Source organism: Myxocyprinus asiaticus, chromosome 12 (genome assembly GCF_019703515.2).
Source record: "Myxocyprinus asiaticus isolate MX2 ecotype Aquarium Trade chromosome 12, UBuf_Myxa_2, whole genome shotgun sequence".
In the NCBI taxonomy this organism is placed as follows: Eukaryota; Metazoa; Chordata; class Actinopteri; order Cypriniformes; family Catostomidae; genus Myxocyprinus; species Myxocyprinus asiaticus.
This window is the reverse complement of record NC_059355.1, coordinates 24,863,348-24,889,766: the sequence shown is the minus strand read 5'-3', so window position 1 is coordinate 24,889,766 and position 26,419 is coordinate 24,863,348. Positions and strand designations below refer to the sequence as shown.

The window sequence follows — 26,419 nt, the reverse complement described above, 5'->3', positions numbered from 1 at the left end:
AACATTAGATCGCTTTCATCCTAACCACTAATTGTAAATGAAATAATTACAGATCATAGTTTGGGTTCGCTCTGTTTGACTGAAACCTGGACTAAAACAGATGAATATATTAATTTAAATGAGTCTACTCCCTCAGGTTGCAAGGAGTCTGAAAGGTCGAGGAGGTGTTGTTACAATTTACAGTGATATTTTCAGTGTTACTCAAAGGTATGGATATAAGTTTAATTCATTTGAACTGATAATGCTTAATGTGACATCATCAAATGAAAAAATATTTATCGTATTTGTTCTTGCAACAGTATATGGACCACCAGGGCATATTCTGAATTCCTTCGAGAATTTGCTGATTTTCTGTCAGATCTAGTGGTTGCTAATGATAGAGCTTTAATCATTTATGACTTCAACAGCCACATAGATAATGAAAATTATACACTGGGATTAGCATTTATCAATATTCTCAACTCTGTTGGGGTTAGACAAAATGTGACACATCCAACCCATTGCCAAAATCATACGCTATATCTAATTTTGTCATAAGGAATTGATGTTGATAATATAGAAATTCTGCCACAGAGCAATATCTCAGATCATTACCTCATATCTTATATGCTGTGCTTAGCAAAGGTAACTCAGTCTACGCAACATTATCGTTCAGATAGAACTATTCTTTTGACCACTAAAGATAGCTTCACTAATAATCTTCCAGACTTGTATCAAATACTCAGTATGTTGTTACAGAAAATATGGATATTCCAGTCTTCTCTAGCACTCTAGATAGTGTCACCCCCCTTTGATTAAAGAAAGTTAAAGAGAAAAATCCTGCACCATGTTACAATGAACACACTCATGCTCTCAAGAGAGCAGCTCGGAAAATGGAGCGTAAGTGGAAGAATACAAAATTAGAGGTATTTTGCTGTGCATGGAAGGATAGTGTCTCTAACTGCAGACAGGCTCTAAAAACTGCCAGGTCTGCTATTTGAGCAAACTCATAGAAAATAACCACAACAATCCTAGGTGTTTATTCAAACTGTGGCTAAATTGGTTAGGAATAAAACTTCTGTTTGAACCAGATGTTCCATCACAGCTTAGTAGTAATGACTTCATGAAATTCTTTACTGATAAAATTTAAATAATCAGAAATAAAATTGGAATTATGCATCTGTCTGCCACAGCACCCCAGAAGATTAAAATTATTCCCTAGGAACAACTTCAATCCTTCGCTGTTATAGGTCAGAATGAGCTAACAAACATGATCAAAACATGAAAATCAACAACATGTATGTTAGATCCAATACTGACTAAACTCCTAAAAGAGGTGTTTCCTGTAATCTCAGAACCTCTTCTTTATATTATTAACTCCTCATTATCCTTAGGATCAGGATCACTTTTAGGGCCTCTGCTTTTCTCCCTACATATGCTCCCACTGGGAGACATTTTTAGGAACCATGGAATTAGTTTTCGCTGTTATGCCGACAATAAAATTATTTATGGTAAGTTATAACATATTATAAGGTTTATTATGAGACATTACTAATGCATTATAATGCCTTTACAATGCATTATACATTTGGGCTTCATAGAAAGTGTTACCATAAACTTCAGTTGGTTCAAAATGCAGCAGCAAGAGTGCTAACTAGAACCAAGAAATACGATCATATCAGCCCCATTTTATCGGCTTTACATTGGCTACCTGTTAAGTTTCATATTAATTTTAAAATTCTGTTAATTACTTACAAAGCTTTGAATGGTCTAGCTCCAAAGTACTTAAGTTACCTTCTATCATGCTATAATCCATCGCACTCACTACGATCACAAAATTCTGGCCTGTTAACAATACCGAGAATATCAAAATCCACAAAAGGATGGAGATCATTTTCATATTTGGCTCCTAAACTATGGAATAGTCTTCCAAGCAGTGTTCGGAACTCAGACACACTCTCTCAGTTTAAGTCTAGACTAAAGACTTATCTATTCAGCCAAGCATACACCTAATCATACACCTAATTTATCCCTCAATTCAAAGTTATGCTGCTTTAGTTAGGTCTTCCGGAACCAAAAACGCTTCTCTTATTCTTTAACCCTGCTTTAAAGTGAATGGCATCTACGCTAATTTTATTCTATTTCTCGGGATTATATCCAGAGGTTACCAGAGCCTGCCAGATCCATCTCCGGTCCTGCCTGATGTCCGATTCCCACTGTGTCACTGAGTGATGACCAACTGCAGCATGTGCCAGCGAGATTTCACTTCAGTCTACTAAGACAGACTCCACAGAGGATAAATTGATGCAAACTCAAAGACATGGGATTCTTCATGAGCCACTGTCTGAAGCATGGGCTCAGGATGGAGTTCACCAAAATGACCTGCTATAAGCGTCTAGCTGGACTACGATGCCCCTCACTGAATGATACCTAAATCAACTTGGTCAAAGTAGGGACAACACTCTCTTAAACTACATAGAAAATGAATTAACCACTGACAAAAGCCTTCATCGCCCAAAATCAAAGGACAATGCATTTACGTGTATTTCCTCAGTTAATTCGGGATGACTTCAAGGACATTAACACTAAAACTTATAGTTAATACAAAATCACTTTGTTTAATCAATGACCCACAACTAGGACTGTCGCAATTATTAATTAACCGTCTGATTGCGGTTATTTGAGATAACCACAATTATTGGGCATTCTAATTCCAATCACATTTTAATGCCCAAATAAGGGAATTTTAAGCGAATATACTGTATAAATGCCACAAACAGCACGTTTGTGTGTCATTCACTTGAACTCCGAGTCAGTGCGTCACTGAGCCGCACTGCAGACTTCAACCATCTCCTGTCCGGAAGAGCGCGCAAAGCTTCTCAAGTGCTCTGATGCACGCACTGTCAGCAGAGGCACGTGCCAAACTATAAACTGTGATAGTGACCGCAAAGCTCTACGGTTTCTCTTTAAACGATCGTGTAATGGCAAATGTTCCTGGTTCATACACGCAGTGACATAGAGGAGGAGATGCCCACATACTACGATGAGCAAACACCGGTGATCCGCAGGCGGTGGCCGTCAGTGGGCCGCTGACTTTGCCACCAGCGGGCCGCTACTGGCCATATGTTAGCTGGGTCTATTTCTTTGGATTGATGAAATAATGAAACGAAATCTCAAAGGTTTTGCTTCATGACAAATAAGGGCTCGTAGGTTTAATCAGAGCATTAAAATAATGTGTTAAATTGAAGAAATTAGGACAGAAATATTTTACTATTGCATAATATAAAATATTAAATAAATATAGTAAAATATATATAAAAATATGTCATGTGAAATATATGAGTTCAAAAAACAGTGTAAATGTAAAATTGACCAAAAATAAAGCTGACCAAATAGAGAGACATATTTAGAAATATGTATTTAATATTTAGTATTTAGAAATATTTTGATATTTAAAACATTATTTTTCATGTCATTTATAAGTTTTTAAAGCCTTAAAAGGAAACCATATTTTATTATTTGATTTATATATTTAAAGTTAAATATGTAAAAATTACTTTTTAAGCTGTATGAAGCACACATGCAGAAAAGAGCACACCTTAAGAAATATGACAATTAATCGTGAAAGCCCTTAAAGAGAAAATTAATCATCATAGCCCTAAAACAGACAATTAATCGTCATAATCGCAATTATTTTTGACAATTAATCGTCAGCCAAATTTCATAATCGTGACAGTTCTACCAACAACACTTACTTAGTTTACTAATTGTAACCACTAATAGATGTAAACATAAATAACAAATATTGGCATTATATTCATTCATTTTCTGTTATAGCTTAATTTCATGTACAGCTGCTTTGAAACAACGCCTGTTGTGAAAAGTGCTATACAAATAAATTTGACTTGACTTGACTCCTGTTTTATTTAAATTATTTTTTTCCCCACTTAATGGATATATCCATTTTTTGCAATGAGTCAGGTTTATTAATTTAAAAAAGAAACACCAATTCTAATATTAGAATGTTTACTTTCTTGTTAAGTTATTTGCCATTATTACAACAATAATTATAACCAGAAAACACTGAAGCAGCTCCAAAGCATCGAAGAAGGAATTTAACTTACATTAATAAAGTGAATCCACAACTACAGAGAACTTAAAACCGTTATATGAACATCTTATTATTTTCATCACTCATCGTGACAGCAAACAACAAACACACTGAATATTAATATGATCGTACCTTCACAAAAATCTGACCAATCTGAAAAATCTGGCTCATAACATCTGTTAATAAACATAGGGTTTCTAATCATACCATATTATTATAACACTTATAGAGGAACCCCAGTGACTAAGCCCTATATAACCACATTGCAGCATTTCAAAAAGACTGTCAAACACTATAAAACAAAATTCCATGAGCAGAGACAGCAAAAGATATATATCTCTTACTCCTTTTCAAAATAAGTAATTGCTTTTCCCTAAAACATAAAGAACCAACTGGTCTCACTTTGCCTAATCCACATGGCCACATTCACAACCACGAATAGATTCATAAATAGAGAGAGAAGCTGTAAAAATATCCTTATTGTGAAATGTTTTAGGTGACAAGGGGATGATGGTATTTCATCCTATCATGGAACAGCAGGAAGCAAATTTAACCCCACCTCATGGAAAACTTTGTAGAACCACCAGTAGCACGGAAGCCTGACACAGCAGAGTTATAACCCCTGTTCAGAGAGAGTATCTAATGCACTGAAGGCTTTATCCAGCTCAATCTCTGGGGAGGTGAGACACAACCCCGCTTTACAGCAGGAACTGGCACCTGCTGCTTCTCCCTGGCATCATCTGAATGAAGATGGAAGACTGCTGTTCTCCTCCTAACATGCCTATCAATTACACCTAAATGAATGAATAGTGACTAGCGTAAAGTGAAAGAGCTTGTGCAAGAACCTGATTCCTACAGTGTTAGCAAACAGCTCAGTGTAATTAATGGGAGGTAAAACAGAGTTGATTACCTTCCAAAGCTGGATTGGATCCTCTGTTGATCTCGCAGTGTCTTCCTATGAAGGATGGTGAGCACTCACATTTGTATTTACCAATGTAGTGGAAACAAGTTCCCCTATTCAGACAGGGACTTGAAGCACAAGGATCGGGCTTTCCTAAACAAAAAGCATTGGATGGTTAAAACAGTTTTGTGTACATGTGTGTATGCTTATTAATAGTGTGTTTGCACATTTATAGATGACCACAAATACATGTACTCTGAAGGGGTTAAAAATAAAATATGATTTTGTGTGTGCACGTGACGCGTCTGTACGAGGTCAACATGTGTGAAAAATCATTGATCATTACAGTAGCACAGAGAAAGAGAGAAACAGCTTTTCATGCATGTGCCAGGGCAAGTTGTTTTTTCCTACATATGAGGAATCCAAGAGTTGAACAAACTCCAGAAAATTGGATCGTTTCACAAGGCCAAGCAGTTGCACAACTCTAATGTGAGTAAGTGAGGCACTTACAATGGAAGTGGAAGGGCCAAATTTTGGAGGGTTTAAGGGCAGAAATGTGAAGCTTATAATTTTATAAAAAGCACTTACATTAATTCTTGTTAAAACTAATGTATTATTAAAGCTGTAAAGTTGTTTAAATGGACATTTTTTGGTTTGCTGGCATTATGGTTTTATGGTTTGCTGGCATTACATCGTCATGGCAACAAAGTTGTAAAATTGGCTATAACTTTACAAAGAAAAGATTATCACACTAAAATCATGTTTACATGCATATTGTTTATGTCTTGTGGCAATACTTTTGAAAAATGGTTCACTTCCATTGTAAGTGCCTCACTGTAATGCAAATTTTTGCTCTTTTTTTTTTTGTTTTTTTTTTAAGAAAAGGAGGGGCAAGGCAAAATTAATTGTCTGGTAATCAATATTATTCCACAAATGCTGTGGATTGAGCTTAATTTTGCTTATTACTTATTTACTTGCTTAACTTATTGAACCCAGAATATTCTTTTAAGGAATAGTTCACCCAAAAATGAAAAGTTGTCATAATTTACTGTCAAAAAGACCTGTTGAAATATTCATTAATACATCTTCTTTTGTGTGGTTTGCATAAGACATTATGACAGAATTTTCATTTTTGGGTGAACTATGCCTTTAAGGACAGCATCAAAGTTTTTGACGCTAAACACTCACCCACTTCGCAGTGTTTCCCTGTAAAGCGGTAGGGACACACGCACCGGTAGCTGTTAGCTTCTTCTTTACAAGAGCCTCCATTACGACAGGGGCTAGAGGCACAGATACTTAATCTGACTGAGGGAAAAAAAAGCAATAAATCAAAGCTTTATGTACCTGCAAAAAGGCAGCTGAAAGGATCTCTGGTGCATTTCATACTATGTCGTAAAATAATCAGATTACCAAGGATCTGACGACTTTTTGATATAATGCAAAAACTAAATATTAACAAGGATGGCCGATCTAACATACCTCTTTCGCAATGCTTGCCTTTGAAGCCATGCTTGCACTCACAGATGTAGCCTCCGTCTCGCTCATAGCAATACCCTCCATTCTGACATGGTGAGGAATCGCAGGCCGATCGGGGCTGTACTGAAAAACACACACACCGACTTCACCACGTTCCTTCACACCGGGTGACCGTTTTTACCACTCGCTAGTCATTTTAATTTGCACGTGTTGGAAAGATTTCATTTAAATGCACACGGCAGCATAGATCCTCTGTGTATTTTAATGGCCAAGTTGAAACATTACCTTCATGTTATGTCAACATACTAATAAATCGTACTTTTCTCATTTCTTCAACATAACACCTGCATTGCTTTGGCGGCATTTGCCATCCTGACAACCTGGCACAGTATTTGTTTATTTGTCATGGAGACAGTGTGCAGCACATGGCCCTGCCATCACGGCTCTCCAGGGCTCTTACCATATGGGTAGAAGTCCTTGTGGTCAAAGTCAGCACCGGTTTGGCAGGTGCAGAGGTACGTGCCACCATATTCTAAACATGGGCCTCCATCAGGACACGGTCTGCTGTTACTACAGGGTGTTTGTGTTACCTCTAAGGAGTGAAAAATAATGTTCATTAATTTAAAAATGATTTGGAACATAAATATGAATTCACCAATATGTATTGTGAAACACTATTGTGTTAGAATGAAACAGTAGTTGTACACACTCTTGAAATGGATATAGTTCTGTCAGGTGGCCAGCACAGCATTTAGCATTAGCGACCTTTTCTTCCCAAGTGATATTGTTGACTCTGACTGACGGCTTTTGCAACAACATATTTATCTCTTTTAACAAAGTTTTTAGTAGCCTTTTACACATGGACAAATGAAGGAGATGGCATCCCTCTGAATGAAGATCAGTAAACCAGTAATGATGTCTAACCAACAAACTACATACACGTAAATGAAAATGGACAACACAAGCTTTGGTTTGATAGAGAAAAACAGATTTGAGAAAAATGTGTTTCTGTCTGTAGTTATACATACCAAACTGACAGTAGAGTCCAGTAAATCCTGTCGGACATTCACAGGTGCCATTGACATCAACACAAACACCTCCGTTCTGACAGGGACACTCCTCTGTAGAAGTAGAGAGAAAGAGACAAAAAGAGACTGTAAGAGTTGCGTATGATCTTGCTGTTAGTTGGAAAGAGGTCAATGTAGTTTTCACTGTGCTGGAGAAGTAAACATCCTAACTATTCTCAAATATGTTGCTCTCTATTCATATCAGTCAAATTGGCACACAGTGTAAATAAAGAGGAAGTACATGTGTGGGAACTTTACAATGTGTGTGTGTGTGGATTTTTTTTTTACATTATAAACTTTTCATGGGTAATTTTTTCCCACATGGATCAACTTTTCCCACACAGATCATAGTGTGCTGTATGATTGTAAGTCAGTATTCGGTACGGCTTTACAGTACAAATTGGAAGACTGTTTTTATTTTCCTCTTTTCCCAGTAATTGCAGCAGCGGATCAAAGTAAGTGGCTGTATCACTGCTAAATTGTTTCCTTTTGAAGTCCAGGGGATTTGCGTGAGGGTGTTATTTTTCTGATGATATGGAACTTGTTTTTGATGAACACGTATAACCCTGGGGGCAATTAATAGATTGTTAATTCGCCATTTTTATTTGTTGTCTCTAAGGTTGGCGTCTTTGATCTCTGTGCCCTATTAGCCACTCCTGGGTTCTGCTTAAGAGCTGCTACCTCCTCTTCCTCCGAGGAACGTGTGACTTTTTCCATTACACTTTCCAAGTGAGCTGGGCAGGAAGGTATTCTGAAGATTTAAGAGGGTCTATATAAGCATTGATAGTTATTTCAGCTCAAGGGTGAGGAGTAATGTGAATTTGCTATTGCTTACTTACACTTGAAGTGCTTTTAAACCAAGGGAGGGGGACAATGTGTGCATTTGACACAGTGACCATGAGAGCAGACCTTGCATTTCATTAAAAAAAGCACTGACCTATGCAAAAAGCATGAAGGAAACAAAACACAAGGACATACATAGTGTGGTATCTCACCAACACTGACAAAGGAGGAAAGGCAGCAATGTAGTGTAACAGGTGAATATATTATGTGATGTGGCTTTGACATTATGCAATCAGCAGCCTGATTATATACTGAGGATGAGGAAGTGGTTCATCATATAATCTTCATAGACCCAGTCATTGGAGATTTGTTGTTGGATGTCAGCACTTCCAAATACATCTCACCTGCTTTGTTGCAGTGGAAGTGAATTCCAAACACTGAAGAGTCTCATAAAAGAGAGGCTGTTTTAAGTCTAGACAGGAGCTCTTCCTCTTGTTGGTGAAGTAGTAAAAAGTGCCATAAACTAATTATTTACAACATCAAGCGACTTGCTGCAAGGTCTGAGCAGTAAACTAGGTGAGGTTGTGTAGGTTTGGATAATTATGCTCATCCATTACAGCTGCATGGTCTTCTCAGGCTGCACTCCACATTCCTGTGGGATGGTGCTGTCTGCTTCGCTCTCCTCTGTGCCATGTTGCTGCTCAACAGCTTGAAGAAAGTTGCTGCTGTGGTTTAAAGTCTCAGAGCACTGTACCTTCACAATCGTCTCCGTAGTAGCCAGGGATGCAGGTGCAGTTGTAGTTTCCAGGGCTAATGTACTCGCAGATTTGACGCTTTTCACAACCCTCCCCATCACAGGGAGCTGCAAGTCAAATAGAACATTTTCTGTGGTCTTTAAATAAACCGAAAAGGGATTTAGGAAAAGCTTAGCAGCAACTTGAAGGTCATTTATTTACCTGTCTGATTTGCAGCATCAGTAGTAGAGGAGTTTTCCATGACAACCCATTCTGTTTTAGGAAAAAATAAAGAAGATATTACAGATATTACAAAGGCATCATGACTTAATGGAATGACAAATTAAAAGTGATGTTCTCTCAAACAAAATCAAGGTCAGCTCATGCAACCGCAACCACATCCCTAAGTCTCACGTGGTAAACAGTCTGTCTTGTTTTGGAAACCTTTCTTAAAGGAATAGTTCACCCAAAAATGAAAACTCTCTCATCATTTACTCACCCTTATGCCATCCCATATGTGTATGACTTTCTTTCATCTGCTGAACTCAAATGAAGATTTTTAGAAGAATTTCGCAGCTCTGTAGGTCCATACAATGCAAGTGAATGGGTGCCAACATTTTGAAGCTCCAAAAATCACATAAGAATCCAGTGGTTAAATCAATATCTTCTGAAGCAATATGATTGGTGTGGGTGAGAAACAGATCACTTTCACATTCTTCTTCTTGTGTTTTTGATGATTCACATTCTTCATGTATACTGCCCCCTACTGGGCAGGGAAAATAATTTCAAGCAAAAAAAGGATATAAATACTGATCTGTTTCTCACCCACACCTATCATATCACTTCTGAAAATATGGATTAATACACTGGAGGCGTATGGATTACTTTTATGATGCCTTTATGTGCTTTTTGGAGCGTCAACATTTTTGCACCCATTCACTTGCATTTTTTGGACCTACAGAGCTGAAATATTCTTCTAAAAATCATAATTTGTGTTCTGGAGATGAAAGAAAGTCATACACATCTGGGATGGCATGAGGGTGAGTAAATGATGAGAGAATTTTCATTTTTGGGTGAACTATCCCTTTAAGAGCTTGGTCAAGCCACTTCAGCCTCGGACAAACTTAACTCTCAACCACACCAAAACCATGCATCTGAGAACCATGTGATGAGGTTGATGCTTTTAGCAAATACATCAATTAAATCTGTCAGACATGTGGTCTGACTCTGAAGCCTCATTTATTCCAGAGTGTTCCATCGTCTTTATTCAGCTTTTCACTTTTTCAATTTCTTTGTTTCGATCCCAGTTGGAAAATGTTACAGGAAGCCAAATTTAAAAAAAGAGAAAGTAAGTTGCTGGCTGTGTAAACATCTTCTATCATGAAACATTTTTCCCATTGCAAAGGGAAACAAAACCAAAAGCTGGCTAATGTGCTGTGGCTGGCATTTAGAAAATCACAGAAGAGCATTGGGGGAGTTGAACTTGCCTACCTGTTTCACAATGAATTCCAGTAAAGTTTGCTGTACATGTGCAGGTGTAGTTATTCACCAGATCTTCACACACACCTCCATTCAAACATGGCATGGATGCACATTCATTCATGTCTGGATTTAAAAAATACAGGATTAATTTATCAGTGCAGACACTTTAACTAAGGCAATACGTGGAACAGCTTGATTTTGACTGCATCAACATCTTAAGATGTGAGGATATATGAAAGTTCATGCAGGTGTATGGTTTCATTGAACAGGTGTCTAGTATTAACAGTAATCTGGTCTTATGTAGAAACAAGGGTTCAAGATATTCAAAAGCCAGTGGTGTACTTTCCAGTGTACTTCCCAACTGGGCTTGTGTTTCATCAATAACATCTACTGTGGAAAGCCCAAAGCAGGGGAGTTAAGCAAGGGAGGAGTGTCGGTGCTGTTTCTCAAAACGTCAGATCAAGACTGCTCTGTGAGCTTTAAATATTTGGAACATAAAACCTGACCCAAAATGAAAACACAGGGGGAAAAAAAAGTAACTGACAATATAATTCCATTCACTGTTAACTTGTGCTTAACAGTATTATACCATTGCACCACAAATTGTCTTTGTTAAGTCAGTCTAGATAATATCATCTGTCAAATGAATAATAGTCTTATATGGAAAGAAGGAAAGGCTCCCTGGGAAAAGCCATGCCCTTTCAGTTACACTCCCAAGAGCCAAGCTCACCTGACTCGCAGAGGAGCCCTGTGTAACCTGCCTTGCATTCACAGGTGAAGTTGCCCACACCCTGTATGCACCGTGCTCCATTGAGGCATGGGGTTTCTTGGCACTCATCTATGTCTGCAGGCAATACACACATACATACACTGAATATTTATTCAGCTGATTAATATATCCTCCACACCATTCCCCTCACTCTAAAAGTATGCACTTCTGGCTGTGAAAGGTATTAGAGGTTTGATACATCTCTGCAGGCTGGACTGTGGGAACGAGAAGGAGGTTGAAGCCAGCAGAGCATCAGGGGAGGAGAGGAGGACAAAGTCAGTTAGGAGAGAGGCCACAGCACAAAAAGAATAGCTTATGGAGTTCAAACCAAATCTGTGTCACTTTTTAGCTATTTTAGATCTCATTAGACATCTTGGAGCATTTGAAGAAAAGCATGTTTCTTATCAAGATCAACAGAGCCAAATAAACTCAGTGTGCACCATTGGTATCATTCAAAATCTGAGCTCGATAACAAAAGACTGATTTTGTTTTTGTTTATTAAAATATTTTAACATTTTAGGCAGATTTACCTGTCTCACATGTTGTCCCTGTGAATCCCACTGGACATAGACAGATGAAGAAGTTGATCATGTCCACACATGTGCCTCCATTCTGACAAGGATATGAGGAGCACTCATCAACCTCTACCCAGACACATAAAAGAACAAAATAACGTCAGATAAGACTTATTAGACTTATTGATAAGACTCTTATTAGAAGTGCACCCAGGAATGAAAACATGAGGGAATCCCAAAGTGGAGGGGGGTGCAGGAAAAGGTAATGATCTGACCACAGCAAAATCTTGGACTGGCTCTACTCTATGTGTATTACATACAGATGTGACATGGGGAAATTTCCTGGCGAGGATGAACATGGAGAATAAGGAAAGGCTTTGAGGGATGGAATGATTTCATCATTCTTTTACCTATCTGGCACCTGCGTCCAGTGAAGCCAGCCAGACACGAGCAAGTGAAAGAGGGATTGCCAGTGATGCAGTCGTCAATGCAGTGGCCGCCATTTAGACAAGGCCTCAAGTTAGGGCAGACAGAGGCTGAGGACAATAGAAAAAAGAGGTTACATTCATCACACTCTGAATGGATTTACCTGTTTGAAATTTTCAGCCTGTAAACCATCTAATTCGTTGCTTATTTGTTGGACACACTAATCTTTATTTCTTTTAGTGGTTTACCTGAGTAATTGCAGCTGCCCACTTGCACTTGAGCATCATCAATACGAAATACCCAACGGCCAGGATAGCCCACATTCGTTGTGGTCTCAACTTCTACAATATCATCTGTTCGAGAACCTGGGATATTGAAATAGCGCCTCCCATCACCGGCATTAAAACCTGCCTAGGAAGAGAGGGGAAAGGGAGAACAGTTCTCTAAGAGAGGTTTCTTTTCACATTCATGTAAAAAGAAGAAATGAGCTGGCTGTTTGTCTGACGGTTTCATTTCCACAAGTCTCAGAGGACATTTGGAAACACAAGTGTGCAGATCAGAGATTAATTTGACATTCATTCATAACTAAGACCCATAATGACTGTTTTTGAAAAGTAAAGGCAAAGACCACACCTGTGCAGCTATGCCTCCCAGGCCTGCTAGATCGCCACCACTGGTAGCATGCATCCCTGTTGTCCAGGTAATATTGTGGTACTGGAAAATGGTGAAGGAGAGCTCACCATCTGTGATAAGCACTACTTGGAATGTATTCACCTTTAGAAGAGAACAGAAGGCAAGTCACAATCTCAACAACCAATATGCAGAGTTCACTACAACCATTCTTGAGGAATGTAGTCTGGAGGACATCATTCAAGTTAAAAATAATAAAGAATAACACATTTTCCCCTTAAAGCTTAGAGTGAGAGGGACTGTATTGAGCCTGAGTAAAATTGGGCATGCATAGTGAGTCTTTAAATTGATCAAAAAATGAATATATTAACTGTATGAGTGACAATAATAAAACAGTTATACAAAATGCAGTTTTGGTTTTGTAAGTTTGAAGATTGTGAAGCTGTTACCGGAGTTATTGAGCTGCCACCAAAAAATGTGACTTGGTACCAGGTAGCAATCAGCACCCATGTGGTGACAAATGTAGGGAACTCTGGGAAGTAACGGCAAATGTCTGCAGTGGCTCTCCTCAGGATAGCAGGATCTTTGCTCTCCCTATAAAATACTTTTCCTGCCCGTCGGTTGTCTACATCTGCCCAGAATGGAGCCACCACCCTGCGGTCTCCAGCAATAGGGAATGCCACAGGGGTGAACTGGGACACCTCCCTCAGGAATGACACCAGACCATTATTGTTGACCTAGAGGACACAGAACCAGAGCAATACATGCTCAAGGTTAGCAGAGTCAGCACACAAAGCTTCCTTCATCTCACCTCTGGCATCCATTCCCAGATTCCACCGCTGAAGCTTTACCACACCATGAGCTGCATGTTTGGACATTCATTTTCTGAGTTGCACAAATAACATATTTCATCTCCATGAAATTCTTTCCACACTCACGTTTACCGTTCACATTCTGATTCTTATTCAGGAGGACTGCAGTGTCAAGAAACTATATACCAGTAGAAATTAAATGAAAGCAAATTATGCAGAAAAGTAAATTCCAAGGATTTATCAAGCAGGACAACTAAATCCAAACTAAATCTAAAATTCAGTTTCTTGTGGTGCCTGCTACAGTAGATGATATTGCGAAAGGCCTGTGTGGAGACCATGACCTTTGTTAGAATCTCTCTGGAACAGTATTCTGATGTATGTTATGATGTATTGAAACATGCTGACTAGGGGATAAGCAGAGTCAGGCTGAGGAGTCCAGCAGTGTGTTGACACTCTACAGTAAGCAGTAGCATAGCAGGATGAAAGAGTGAGTCAGGCTCCTGTGGCGGATGTATCTATTTCCCATCAGGGAACAGACAGCTGCCTTGTACTGCCAGACATCCATGTCTTGCAGCTGAGAAAACCAAAGCACTGTTTAGACATCGACACACCTGCCCTGGCTCCTGTCCACTGCCAGACCAATAAGTGGTTTTGGAGGGTGAGGCCTTCATACTGTCTCTAAAGTAACCACAGAGCTCAACATTGGCTTTGCTGACCACTGGCCTTGCTCTGATGACTAAATTTACTGTGATTAATGTCCAGCCAGGCTGACATAGAAGAAACCTTAGAACATTTGAATAAAAATTTACTTAACAGGTCAAATGTATTATGCCACTCTTTCCTGCGGCATTGCACATTAGATTTTACAACAAAACGTTCTTTAATAAATCTCTTGAGAGAAGATTGGAAAGACACATTTTAAATCCTTGCTAAAGATTCATCAAATGTGCTCTCTGAATTCTCTTAGCTATTAAAATACTATCATTCAATTATCTACATGCCATGTATATAAGATAATCACAGCACAGAGCTAGAATAAGAAGTGTGTCTAACTTAAGGCAAGCAGTTTGAACCTGCACAATCACATTTCTCTCCAAGTGTTAACTCACCGATACCAACTACCCTGTCTCATTGTACTATCAAAATTGGACTCATCTGCACCCAGCGTTAGCAGCGGCAGCAACAACAGATAAAATTTTAGATGCATAGCCTTTCTTCTCCCCTCCCTGTGCGTATGGAAACCATAATTTGGAGGCCTTTGCTGTAAAAACAGAAGAGGAAGTTTTGTTTGGCCTGACTCGGGTGCTTGGTTAATTGGCCGACCGCAGTCTTCCCCTCTCTGCACCAGTATGCTGTGGCAAGAGTGTGGTTAACATAGAGAAATAGAGTGCAGCCTGCAGGGTCACAACTCTGGGGTCATTTAGAGGAGCCCTATGAGAGCAGGAGAGTGAGAAGACAAAAAGAGAGAAGTCGGAGAGATGGAAAAGATGGAAGGATGGAAAGTGCAGGCAAAGTTCACTGACAGATACAAACCCTTGACAGGACCCAAAGTGTGATCTAGAGTAAATGTTTCACAGATGACCAAAACAATTGAGAATAAGCCGCAGTATTAAACGATTGCATGGGAATGATATAAGCACCAAACTGGGAAAGGAGAGCTGTACAGCCAATAAGTACAGCAGTGTTTTGACAAGTGCATGTAGTGGAAAGGTAGTAGCAGTAGTGTGCATGGGTAATAAATGGAAAGTGCTTACCTTGCTGCTAAATTAGCAGTGGAAATGTCACTAAACACTACATTAGTGATTATTCTCTGGTGCTGTAATATGCACTACCATTCATTCTGATCATTCATAGCATCTGGAAAAGGTTAAAATTGCTACTTTTCCTCTATTTCCTTGTGATAGAGTAATTGGATGTAACCACAGATTAAGCGATTATAAGAAAGGCTAGCTTGATTTAAACAGTTAGGTTATCTGGGACCTGAACCTCAGACAGATGAGATCACAGAACTGGAAAAATAGCATTGAGAAGGGGGTGGATATCATCTGTGGAAACATAACATCATCCATCACAGCTATAATAATTGCAAGTTTAGAAACCAAATGAGGACGTGGTTAATCTCTTACCCTTTATATCAGTTTATATAAAAATCTTTCTAGGTCTACATGGTACTACTCCACTCTCAGATACTGACCGGATATACAGTATCACAAGTTTTCAAAGGGCAGTTTTCTTTGGAGGTAAGTCATTTTGATTCTAAAACAAACATTTACCTGGGAAAAGCCATGCCAAAACAAATCCTTCCATTAAGAGGTGCCCAAAGATCAGCTTGGCAAAACATTGGACCTTGAGACTAGGGAATTTTTACTTGCTCTTCCCTAGTAATTTGAGAAAAAAAATGAAGTGGATGTGCTTGTGTGATTAACCTTGGCTACCCTTGCTCCACGCCCCTGTTCAGCTCTGGTTGGTTTCTTTATCATAATTGGTATTCCACAGAGCGCAAAGCCATAACCCTTTGTATGGCACAGGACTCATTCATATCTTATAAAAATATACAAATATTTTTACCATTCTTGGATAAATAACTTATAGAGAAAATTAATTTCAGCGGTTACCCCTATCGAACTGGGTCCAAATATTAGCTTAAAGACTTGCATAACATATGACTTATCTTGACACAAAGCATTACATGCTTAGCTCCTGACAAAATCACACATATGTTCTCACACACTTCGATAATATTTGGGCTATACTTAAGTATAAAGTAGGAGGAGGAGAGAACAAAGAGGATAAAAGATAAAAAGAAAGAGATAAAAAGGAAAAATCCCTCAAGGTTGAAGATTCCCTCTCTGTACTGTAGTTGCGCAAACATGAAGTGTTGAAGTGCAGAGGATGAGCTTTAGCAGATGTGCTCTCGGTGTGCCATGGTGTGAAACCTCAAATCTTTCTGTCCTCATCATTTACCCTCCTCTGTTTTGACTCAACTGTTGGATGAAAAATTCTACACCTAAAACAATTAGAAACATTCTTTTTATTGCCTCCCATAAAAACAACTTGTTGGGAGGCATCGTTTTCTTGACTTGAGCCCCCCAAAAATCAGCTATGGTGTCCTGTTCCCTATCAAAACCTACAAAAGTTTTAATTTACACTGATTTTAAACTGTACATATGTAAACATGTTTACATACAGTACTGTGCAAAAGTTTTAGACACTTGTGAACAATTTTGCATAGTGAGGATTTCTTCAAATTAGTGCCATAATTAGTTTTCATTTTCAACATCATCCAAAGTCTAGTAAAAAGTCAATATTTGGTGTGACCAACTTTGCCTTCAAAACAGCACCAATTCTCCTAGGGACACCTGGACACAGTTTTTCTTGGTTGTTGGCAGATAGGATGTTCCAAGCTTCTTGGAGAATTCGCCACAGTTCTTCTATATATTTAGGCTGTCTCAAATGCTTCTGTCTCTTCATGTAATCCCAGACTGACTCTGTGGGGCAATGCCATCTGTTGCAGGGCTACATGTTCTTCTATTCTATTCTATTCTTTTTGCATAAGGAATGTTTGGGAGTCTAAAATATATATATTACCTATTGACACACTACAGCTAAAGATATAAATAACCATCTTAAGACAAATGTTTTTGTTAAACATCTTATGTGCCGAAGACTTTTGCACAGTACTGTATGTTTTGCAAGTCCATGTCGTGTTTTCCTTTCTAGCCTTAGATCTTGTCCTCTCTGCTCTTCATCCCAGCCACTCATAAGGTTAGTTAATTGAGTGCCTGTGTTGTTTGCCGTCCCTTAGACACTTTGCAGATGCATCTGTGTTCCGTTAAAGGGATCTCTCCTTTCTGCGATAGAGCAGCTGGGCAGGTCCAATGGTAAGACCCCTAAACTTGTTATCTGAGGTTGAAGAAGAGGAGGAGGAAGTAGAGGGTAGGTGAGGGGAGATAGAAGAGGTCGCAGTTACAAATGATTTTCTTAGACACAAACCAAAACAAAAGGACAGAATTGTGGAAGCATAGAAATACATTTTGGACAATGATGGGTTGAAGAAGGTTCAAGAGTATTGATCCGTTTCAGTGACGTCACTTTTTCCTTGCAGCCACCATATTTGTGACCATCAGTGCAAGGAAACTATGATGGTGAATGGAAAAACATCCGTGAAGCGATACCAAGAAAAATGTAAAAAATTGCTTTTGATCCATGGTAAGTCCCAGGAAAAGTTAATGCAGGTCTGAAAACAGCACAAATATAGCCAAATTGGACTTTGCGGACATTTAAATATATTTTATCCATGATTTATCTCCGTACACGGCGAGTCTGATGTGTGACTAGCGAGTACACACACATACCGGTACATAACCGTAAACATCTCTCATTCAGAAGTTACAAAAGTTTTGTGTTGTTTTCAGATCTGATTTGGTCACAATATTACAACATTTCTGTGATGATCCCTTCTGTATGAAAGTAAGAGCTGCTTTTAACTCCTGAAGAAGGCTTTTGTTGCATCCTACAGCGCAGCACATTGAAGGTATATGGAATTTTGGTCACAAATATGGTGGCGCGGTCATACAGTGACGTCATATGAAACAGGTCAATATGAACGGCAGAGAGGGAATTGTTACTCTAGTGGGCTCTTCACATCGAAAAACATATTTACATTTATCTGTGCTGTTTTTTGATTGTTTTCCTACAGATGAATGTTTTTTTTCTGTCGTGCTGTTTCTCACTGTTTTTCTAGCATCTTGCATGTGCGCCATGCTATTTACGTACAGTAGATGCTTTTTTAAGTTACGAAGAGCTTCAGTTTAAAAACAACTCCTGTCATGCCAAAATGCACACATCTCAAGACACCTATATTCTGTTCTATTTGTTGTGCTACATCTAGATTTTATTACAAGGCTGTGTTCGATGTACAGCCACTAAACCCTGAAACAATCCAGCCCTAGATTTTCTGGACGGCAATGTCCTTGCTATCACAATTCCTGTCAGTGAGGCACAGATGAAGAGAATAGAGGCATACATGTTCTTTATGTAACAAGTAATAGTAGCACAGTAGTGTTATAATGGGTATTTAAATTCTTATGGAGTGGGAGTGAATGAAAAAATTAGAAAGATGGTTGATGGGGTAGACCGAGAGAGAGAGAGAGAGAGTATATCATAAAACATGCAAAAGCAGGCAGTACTGATTTATTTGTTTTGCTTTAGGGAAGCTATTACAGTAATATACTGAGACAACTCTTAAGAACCACCTTAAATTGTTTGGTTCAAGAGCTTTTTTTTTCTCTGTCCAAAAGGCTTGGAATGCCCTCCCGGAAGAAATTATCCATGAGGATCTGCCCTCGTTTACCCTCTAAAATCTCACCTGTTCAAAAGCAGCTTTCTTCTGAAAGAGATCAACATGTGGCTAGTGGATAAAGCAGAAGCATAATTTATTCAGTTCAAGCAGCTCCGATGCACTGCAGACATCATGACTGCAATTTGAATGCTGTTGCATGCCTCAGTGCACTGGTGATTTGCAAAATCTGATTTTCATCGACCTGCAGTTACCTCCCCATTTGTACTTGGTGCACTTTGGGGGAAATAACCCCCTTTCAGTAGTTACCACACATTGCTGTACCTCAGTCCTCTGCTCAAGTATATTGAGCTAAGATGGTCGTAGATCTACTTTGCTATCTGCTGCAGGTCTTATCTTGTCTTCAATTCACATGCATATTTACATCACGCTCTGAGACATAAGATACCACTCAAGCCTAATTAATACAACAGAAGAAGCCAAAGTCTTCTCTCCTAAATGACCTAAAGCACCCTAGGTGTTCAAACTACATATGGTGGAATTTTAAAATGAGTTAATTAAGAAAAATAAAGAATGCCACGTCCAAACCACATTCATGATTAGCTTGAACAAATTATCCATGCTCTTTGACTAGCTGAGTTCTTTCATGTCAAGAATTTCAGGGATGTGCATGAACAGGAGAAATATCCTCAAACAAACACCTTAGCAGAACAAAAAATGCCAGTTCATTTTGTCAGAATTTTTAGGCGAACTAAAAGAAGCCTGTTTTCCCAGTAAATACTGTATAATTTAGCCTTCAGGATGACACGCATACACTTCACAAGTAAGGCTAAGTTCTACAGACAACCTTGTGCTATTTCAGCAACCTGCCTTTGCCAGAACATGAATCTTAGTGACTTCATGACTTTAAAATAGGTCAAAACAAAAATACAATATTACCCCTCAAAGTTGTGAGGGGGCAGTTGTTTGAATGACATGTGGTGGCTGGGCGGGTGATGGTAGAGTGGCATGTCTGCCGTGTCACTTGTTTGCTGCATTGGGATTGTGATCTCATTCATCCACTCGCTTGAGGCCCAGTCTGGAAACCTAACCTCTGTTGCCGTGGTACCTCAGCCAGGCTGAGCAGCATGTTACGGGATGAAGAGATGATGGGTGTCCTGGATGGAGCATTATATTTTGGGAGACAGAACGGGTAAGATGCTGTGACACAACAGATGGTGTTGATTTACAAGGATGGAGCTACCCTTTCTCTGAGGCTGAGAAGTGTACATGACACAGATCAAAGTCCCACTTGCCGAACCCAAAGCAGGACACAACACTGATCAAAGCAGAGAGACCTGTCAGCGAACTCACCACCCCCTCACATGTGCTCATGTTTTCTCCCACTTTCTCCTCATGACAGTCCTTCTTCTTACTTTTTCCCTTCATCTCATTCTCTCAAACCACAATTTATGCAAATGTGTATTGGCAGCAATGTAGGCTGCCATCTCTTCACTAGAAACTTTTCAGTAGTTCAGTCACTGTGTGTGTGGCCATACTGTATGTGTATGTGACATGTAAAAACTTTGTGGAGCAGAGGTTCATTATACAATCTCAGCCTGTGAGACTTTGCTCTGTCTCCCCTACAGACACACATACAAACCAATTAAGCTACTCTATGAAAGAGCTGATTCTCTTGCACAACCCTCACCCACATGCAAACATACAATCCTTACTCACATAGAGTCCTGTGTGCTGTTCTCCAAAGAAAGGGAAAGCCACCGATATGGCTACCAATCCTGAGCCTCCATCATCCTGTTTGATGGTCTGGGAGTCACCTTCATCCTGGCCAAATGGGTAGAAGACCTCCAGGGGCACAGCCGGCTCCACGCCACCAATCAAAACGAGAAGCATGCACAGGGAGAGCACTGGTCTCCTCAGCCTCCCCATGACCTTGCCTGCACAGGATGGAGAGGAGAGGACGAGGATACGGGATACTCAAAGAAGGCAAGAGGACAACACTAAACCCCTGTGCCAAATGCTCAATCGGTGATCCTCTCCTTGTCTTCTCCCTCTTTCTGCAACGTTTACTCTTTCTGTTTATATTTCCTCCCTCTGTTTCCTCTCAAATCTTCTCTCAACCCTGGTACTTGGGCTGTTGGTCTATGACAAGGGGGTAGATTTCTTGCATTCTGTGTGCTGCTGGGTGCTGAAGAGCTGCCGTGCTCCGTGCAGCTCACTGAAATGAACAGAGTGAGAGAGAAAGAAGGAGAGGGAGCAGAGTGATTCAGCTCTATTTTTTTTTTTTTTTCAATCCAGTGACTTGGTCCCTGATGGTTAGCTTAGAAATATCCTCAATAAAACCTCTATTCTGCCTGCCAAAGGAGTTCTTTCAGACCCAACCCCACCCCACTAGGGATTCACTACCTTGCATGATTAGGGGCTCTCATCCAATAGCTGAGGAGAGACCGGTAACTGGATAAGCACTGGGTGGAGCTATGGTAATCAAAGGGCTGCTTTAAAGAGACTCTGACAGGACACTCTCCTCTGCTCTTAACCCTTGCTGAGGAATACCCTTCCCTGCAAGTACACATCACCACATTGCAGTGTAAGAGTTCCATACATTGTCCTGTCAATCACATCATGCACAAGCCTTCCTTTTATATTGTGTACAAGATATCAAAATGTTAAAAAGCCCTCTGGTTTTTGGATTAGAGAGTTACTGAAGGCTTCCTTACTCTCTCAAAATCATTTTCTCCCAAATTTCATCATACAAGGCACACCATTTTAAATATGCACAAAACAGCTCCCCTTAAACAAAATGAGCTTTGGCTGTTTGAGCTACAGAATGAATTAGGCCAGTGGTTCTCAACCTGGGGGCTAAGGCTCACTAGGGGGCCTCAGTAAAGTTTCAAGGTGACTTGTAATTATTTAAAATAAACTTAAAGCTATTTTATAATCATTTTGCTTGTTATAATAAATAAAAAATAAAAAATATGCTAAAACCCACTATTTTTTTTACTAGTTTTTATTGATGAATATACAGTTTTTGAAACTTCTGGAATCACAAAATTTATCACAATTAATTATTTTATCGATTGCATTCCTAGTTACTTTTAATAAGGTTTGAAAACAAGCAGCTCTGTCATAATTACACCAGAAGTACCAGAGTAAATACTGTATCTCAGTCTACACGAGGAGGCTTCAGATATTGTCTTGGACAATGGGTGCCTTTGGACTCAAAAAGATTGAGAACCACTGAATTAGGCAATAATCTGTATAGAAAAAAGATGGAAAGACAATTTCCTTCTCTCAGTGAAAATTATTTTACCACTGGGAGTCATAAGTAATGGGAATAAAATATCGAAGCCAGAACATCACAGGGGATCTTTTATAGGTAGTTTGTAGCTTGTTTGCACACATCATAACAAACTAAAGCAATTATTCAAAATAAGCCTGAGCTAAACAAAAGTAATTCTTCAGGCACAAGAATCAATCTGGTTGTTAAATCTCTTGTATGTTTTATTGACTCGTAAAAATTACATGTTTAAACAAATCAGTTATTATATGGAATGATATTCAGTTATTCAGATTAATGATTAAGAATCATATTAACACACATAACAGATACTACTGATATTACTGATTATATATAAGAAAATATCTGATCATTTTCGGTCCTGATTTAGTTAAGCTAATTTACTAAAATAATATGTCCTTTATGCTCAAAATGGTTTTGTGTGATTAAATAATAATCAAAGCAATCATATAGGTAACAGAGTATTAGACATGTCAAAGTAAAGACAGAATAATTGTGTGGTGATTAACAGTTTGCGAGGTGATGTTTAAAATAGGTACAGATGTGATTAAGTGTGTGGGGGAGTGTGTCTATGCATGCGCTTGTGTGTAGTATAGAGCTGTGATTGTACTAAATGCACAATGATGAACAGAAAAAGACTTAAGGTAGATTTATGGCCTTTTTCAACAATTTGCTGCACAAATCCTTAAAAAATTTGGCAATTGAGAAACAATTTGAGAAACAGCAAACTCTTTGTTTGTTGTTATTGGGTTCTTATGGTGTTGATCAGGTTTACTTAAAGTGTTTGTGCAAATGTAGTCCAACAATTCTCCCTGAGACCAGTGATTTTAGTTTTTTGGAAAAAAGCATATCTCTGTGTGTTCATTGCGTAAGTCCATCTATGTATGCACTAGCGGTCTTTCGTTGGTTATAGGGCCTTTTAGATGTTTGGTGACACAAAGCTGCCAGTGGTCAATCCCAAGCCAAAGTGGTTTTTAGAGCCCCAATCTGAGCATTTGCCTCATATACGCTTGCCTCCTCTTCATCTCCTGTTCCAGTTGCTCCTTCAGTGTGCACACCTGAGAAACACAGACACGCACCAATTATTACAAAGCAGCAGTAACTCGAAGCAGACATTTCATGAATTCACCAGGGGATTCTTACTATTGAATGTAATGTAACTGCACACTCCTACTCTTGACATAGATGACTTGAAAGTTCATCACAACATTAAAAACAAATGCAAGGACTTATTTTTTCAGCACTGGAAGGTTTTATTTGCCTATCCTTTCACAGGTGTCCTGTTAGATAGTGTCCTGTTAGGTCACTGTTAGTTATTTGGTCTTCTGTTTAGTGTTATACCTACATGGTATTTGGTTGTATACTTTTATGTGTTTAAACAAGTTTCACATGTGTCTCCACAAAACCCTGTCTGTCTACACTTACATCAGATGGGGATGGGAAGAAGAGTGGGATCGGGGAAAAGGTGGATTCGAATCCAGGTCATTCACTGAACCAACACCACAGACTGACACTCTATCGGTCTGTTTGTGTATGCAAATGGTATCCTCGAAGGTACATGAAGGGAGTGGGTTCATCACTCGTCAACATAACAAATTGCCCAACCCATTCGTCGGACAGAAAAACAAGCATTGCGGCTGATTGACCAGGTCGGCAGGCCACCTCAATCTCTGCCGCACAGGAGAAAGTGACCGCCGCCCTCCCAGTCCTTTATTTAAATCAAAGCCTTTTTAGCATGGCCCAAATTTTAACTGAGCCCCTCCAATCACTGCGAGAACAACGTTAACTTTCAGTTCCCTCTGATTTGGAGTGCAAATGGTCAAATTGTGAAGGCGGTCAGTGCTATTTACCTAGTAAACATAGTCACTCTGTAAAAACAGCGGCTTTAAACAGCAAAGTTTGTTGGTGCTTATTAGTGCATTATGAATATAAGACAGCTGTTTCCCAGTAGCAATCTTCTTCAAACAAGAGGGAGCTGTGACACGTTCAGCATGCAGAAACAGTATGGTCATAGTGCCATCTAGCTGTTTAGAGCAGCAAGTGGACAGTTGCCGCGGCAACTGCTGCGGAACACCATTTGAACCATTTGTAATAGATGTGGTCCCATTTATAAAGCTTTCTCAAACCTGTTCCTCCAAGCAGTGAACCCTCTGGCGGTGGGCTTTCTCCCGAGCCTCCAAAGCTCTCTCTGCCTGCTGCTGGGTGTCCCTCATCCGCTCCGTCTCTAGGTCGAGCTCTTGCCTGTGGCGAGCCGTCACTTCCAGTAGCCTCTGGGAGTGAGTTTGCTCCAGGATAGAGATCTGGGACTGCAGAGACAGCACATTAAGTTATGTTATGGGCCAGTGAGGATCAATGGCAAATTAAATCCAATACACACAAAAAATCTGCTGAAAAGGGAAGTGGAATCTTCATATTCAGCATTGGAACAAAAATTCATTTGACTAGATTTATATTTATATTTTATATTTATATATTATTTATATGCAATAGCTTTTAACTTTAATTTCAAGAAACAGCTCCCCTAAAATGAAAGCAAAATAAGCTTTGGCTGTTTGCACTAAAGAATGTTTAAGGTATAAATGTCTGTATAGAAATGGATGGAAAGACAATTTTGGCATTAAATTGTATAAGTTATATAGTTTCCTTTCTCAGTGAAATGTCTTTTAACACAGGGTATCATCATCAGCAATGGGAATCAAATCTTGGAGCCCGGACATCATAAGGAATCTGTTAGACATTAAGTAGATGCTGATCTATTTGTTCAAATATCTCTTGCGCCTCTCACCTGTAGTGCATGAATTTCAGCCTGAGTTCCGCTCAACTCTTGCTCTAGAATTCTAATTTTTTGTTCATGCTGTTCTCTCTCCTCTCGTCCAGCATGCAATGCTTCCTCCTCCTTCCTCTGGCGATTCTGTTCCACCTGAAAACAACATACAAAAGTATTACATCTTCAGTACCATCACATGCTGTACAGTAACATACAGAATAAGTATCTCAAGCTACAGGTTAGTTCACTCTCCGTCTCTGTAGCGGATGTAACCCGATCCTTCCGACGGGTGAATATCCGCAAAGCCGCAGGCCCAGACGGCATTCCGGGCCGCGTCATCAGAGCGTGCGCGAACCAGCTGGCTGGTGTTTTTACAGACATTTTCAACCTTTCCCTCTCTTTGTCTGTAGTCCCCACATGCTTTAAAACATCCACCATTGTGCCTGTTCCAAAACAATCAAAATTAACTTGTTTAAATGACTGGCGTCCTGTTGCTCTGACCCCCATCATCAGCAAATGATTTGAGAGACTAATCAGAGACTATATCTGCTCTGTGCTGCCTCCATCACTGGACCCATTGCAGTTTGCTTACCGCAACAACCGCTCCACTGATGATGCCATTGCATCTACAATACACACTGCTCTCTCCCACCTGGAAAAAAAGAACACTCATGTGAGAATGCTGTTTGTAGACTACAGCTCAGCATTCAACACCATAGTGCCCTCCAAGCTAGATGAGAAACTCTGGGCTCTGGGCTTAAACAGCTCGCTGTGCAGCTGGATCCTGGACTTCCTGTCAAGCAGGCGCCAGGTGGTTAGAATAGGCAGCAACATCTCCTCATCACTGACCCTCAACACTGGAGCCCCGCAGGACTGTGTTCTCAGCCCGCTACTGTATTCCTTGTACACACATGACTGTGTGGCAACACATAGCTCCAATGCCATCATTAAGTTTGCTGATGACACGACGGTGGTAGGTCTGATCACTGACAATGATGAAACAGCCTACAGAGAGGAGGTGCACACTCTGACACACTGGTGTCAGGAGCACAACCTCTCCCTCAACGTCAGTAAGACAAAGGAGCTTGTGGTGGACTTCAGGAGAAAAGACAGAGAACACAGTCCCATCACCATCAATGGAGCACCAGTGGAGAGAGTCAGCAGCTTCAAGTTCCTGGGTGTCCACATCACTGAGGAACTCACATGGTCCATCCACACTGAAGTCGTTGTGAAGAAGGCTCATCAGCGCCTCTTCTTCCTGAGACGGCTGAGGAAGTTTGGAATGAACCGCCACATCCTCACACGGTTCTACACCTGCACTGTAGAGAGCATCCTGACTGGCTGCATCTCCGCCTGGTACGGCAATAGCA

At 39.7% G+C, this 26,419-nt stretch overlaps 2 protein-coding genes across 5 annotated transcripts in view; both read right to left on the bottom strand.

Moving 5' to 3' along the window:
* The window catches only part of LOC127448752 (sushi, nidogen and EGF-like domain-containing protein 1), a 39,300-nt gene extending 18,120 nt beyond the window's left edge, over nucleotides 1–21,180 (bottom strand). For all 4 annotated transcript variants that reach the window (XM_051711589.1, XM_051711590.1, XM_051711592.1 and 1 more), the window contains exons 1-15: nucleotides 20,704–21,180; nucleotides 13,323–13,610; nucleotides 12,877–13,017; nucleotides 12,492–12,654; nucleotides 12,228–12,353; nucleotides 11,833–11,946; nucleotides 11,264–11,377; nucleotides 10,543–10,656; nucleotides 9,274–9,324; nucleotides 9,072–9,179; nucleotides 7,496–7,588; nucleotides 6,928–7,059; nucleotides 6,471–6,590; nucleotides 6,180–6,296; nucleotides 5,001–5,144 (exon numbers count right to left, since the gene is read on the bottom strand). In XM_051711589.1, coding sequence (XP_051567549.1) covers nucleotides 5,001–5,144; nucleotides 6,180–6,296; nucleotides 6,471–6,590; nucleotides 6,928–7,059; nucleotides 7,496–7,588; nucleotides 9,072–9,179; nucleotides 9,274–9,324; nucleotides 10,543–10,656; nucleotides 11,264–11,377; nucleotides 11,833–11,946; nucleotides 12,228–12,353; nucleotides 12,492–12,654; nucleotides 12,877–13,017; nucleotides 13,323–13,610; nucleotides 20,704–20,913 — 2,035 coding nt within the window. In that variant the 5' untranslated portion in view covers nucleotides 20,914–21,180. The remainder of the gene's footprint in view (nucleotides 1–5,000; nucleotides 5,145–6,179; nucleotides 6,297–6,470; nucleotides 6,591–6,927; nucleotides 7,060–7,495; nucleotides 7,589–9,071; nucleotides 9,180–9,273; nucleotides 9,325–10,542; nucleotides 10,657–11,263; nucleotides 11,378–11,832; nucleotides 11,947–12,227; nucleotides 12,354–12,491; nucleotides 12,655–12,876; nucleotides 13,018–13,322; nucleotides 13,611–20,703) is intronic.
* Nucleotides 21,181–22,467: 1,287 nt separating this feature from the next.
* Nucleotides 22,468–26,419, bottom strand: part of LOC127448750 (rootletin-like) — a 104,679-nt gene continuing 100,727 nt past the window's right edge. The window contains exons 35-37 of the mRNA XM_051711563.1: nucleotides 25,068–25,202; nucleotides 24,409–24,588; nucleotides 22,468–23,340 (exon numbers count right to left, since the gene is read on the bottom strand). Of these exons, the coding sequence (XP_051567523.1) occupies nucleotides 23,257–23,340; nucleotides 24,409–24,588; nucleotides 25,068–25,202 (399 nt within the window). The 3' untranslated portion in view covers nucleotides 22,468–23,256. The remainder of the gene's footprint in view (nucleotides 23,341–24,408; nucleotides 24,589–25,067; nucleotides 25,203–26,419) is intronic.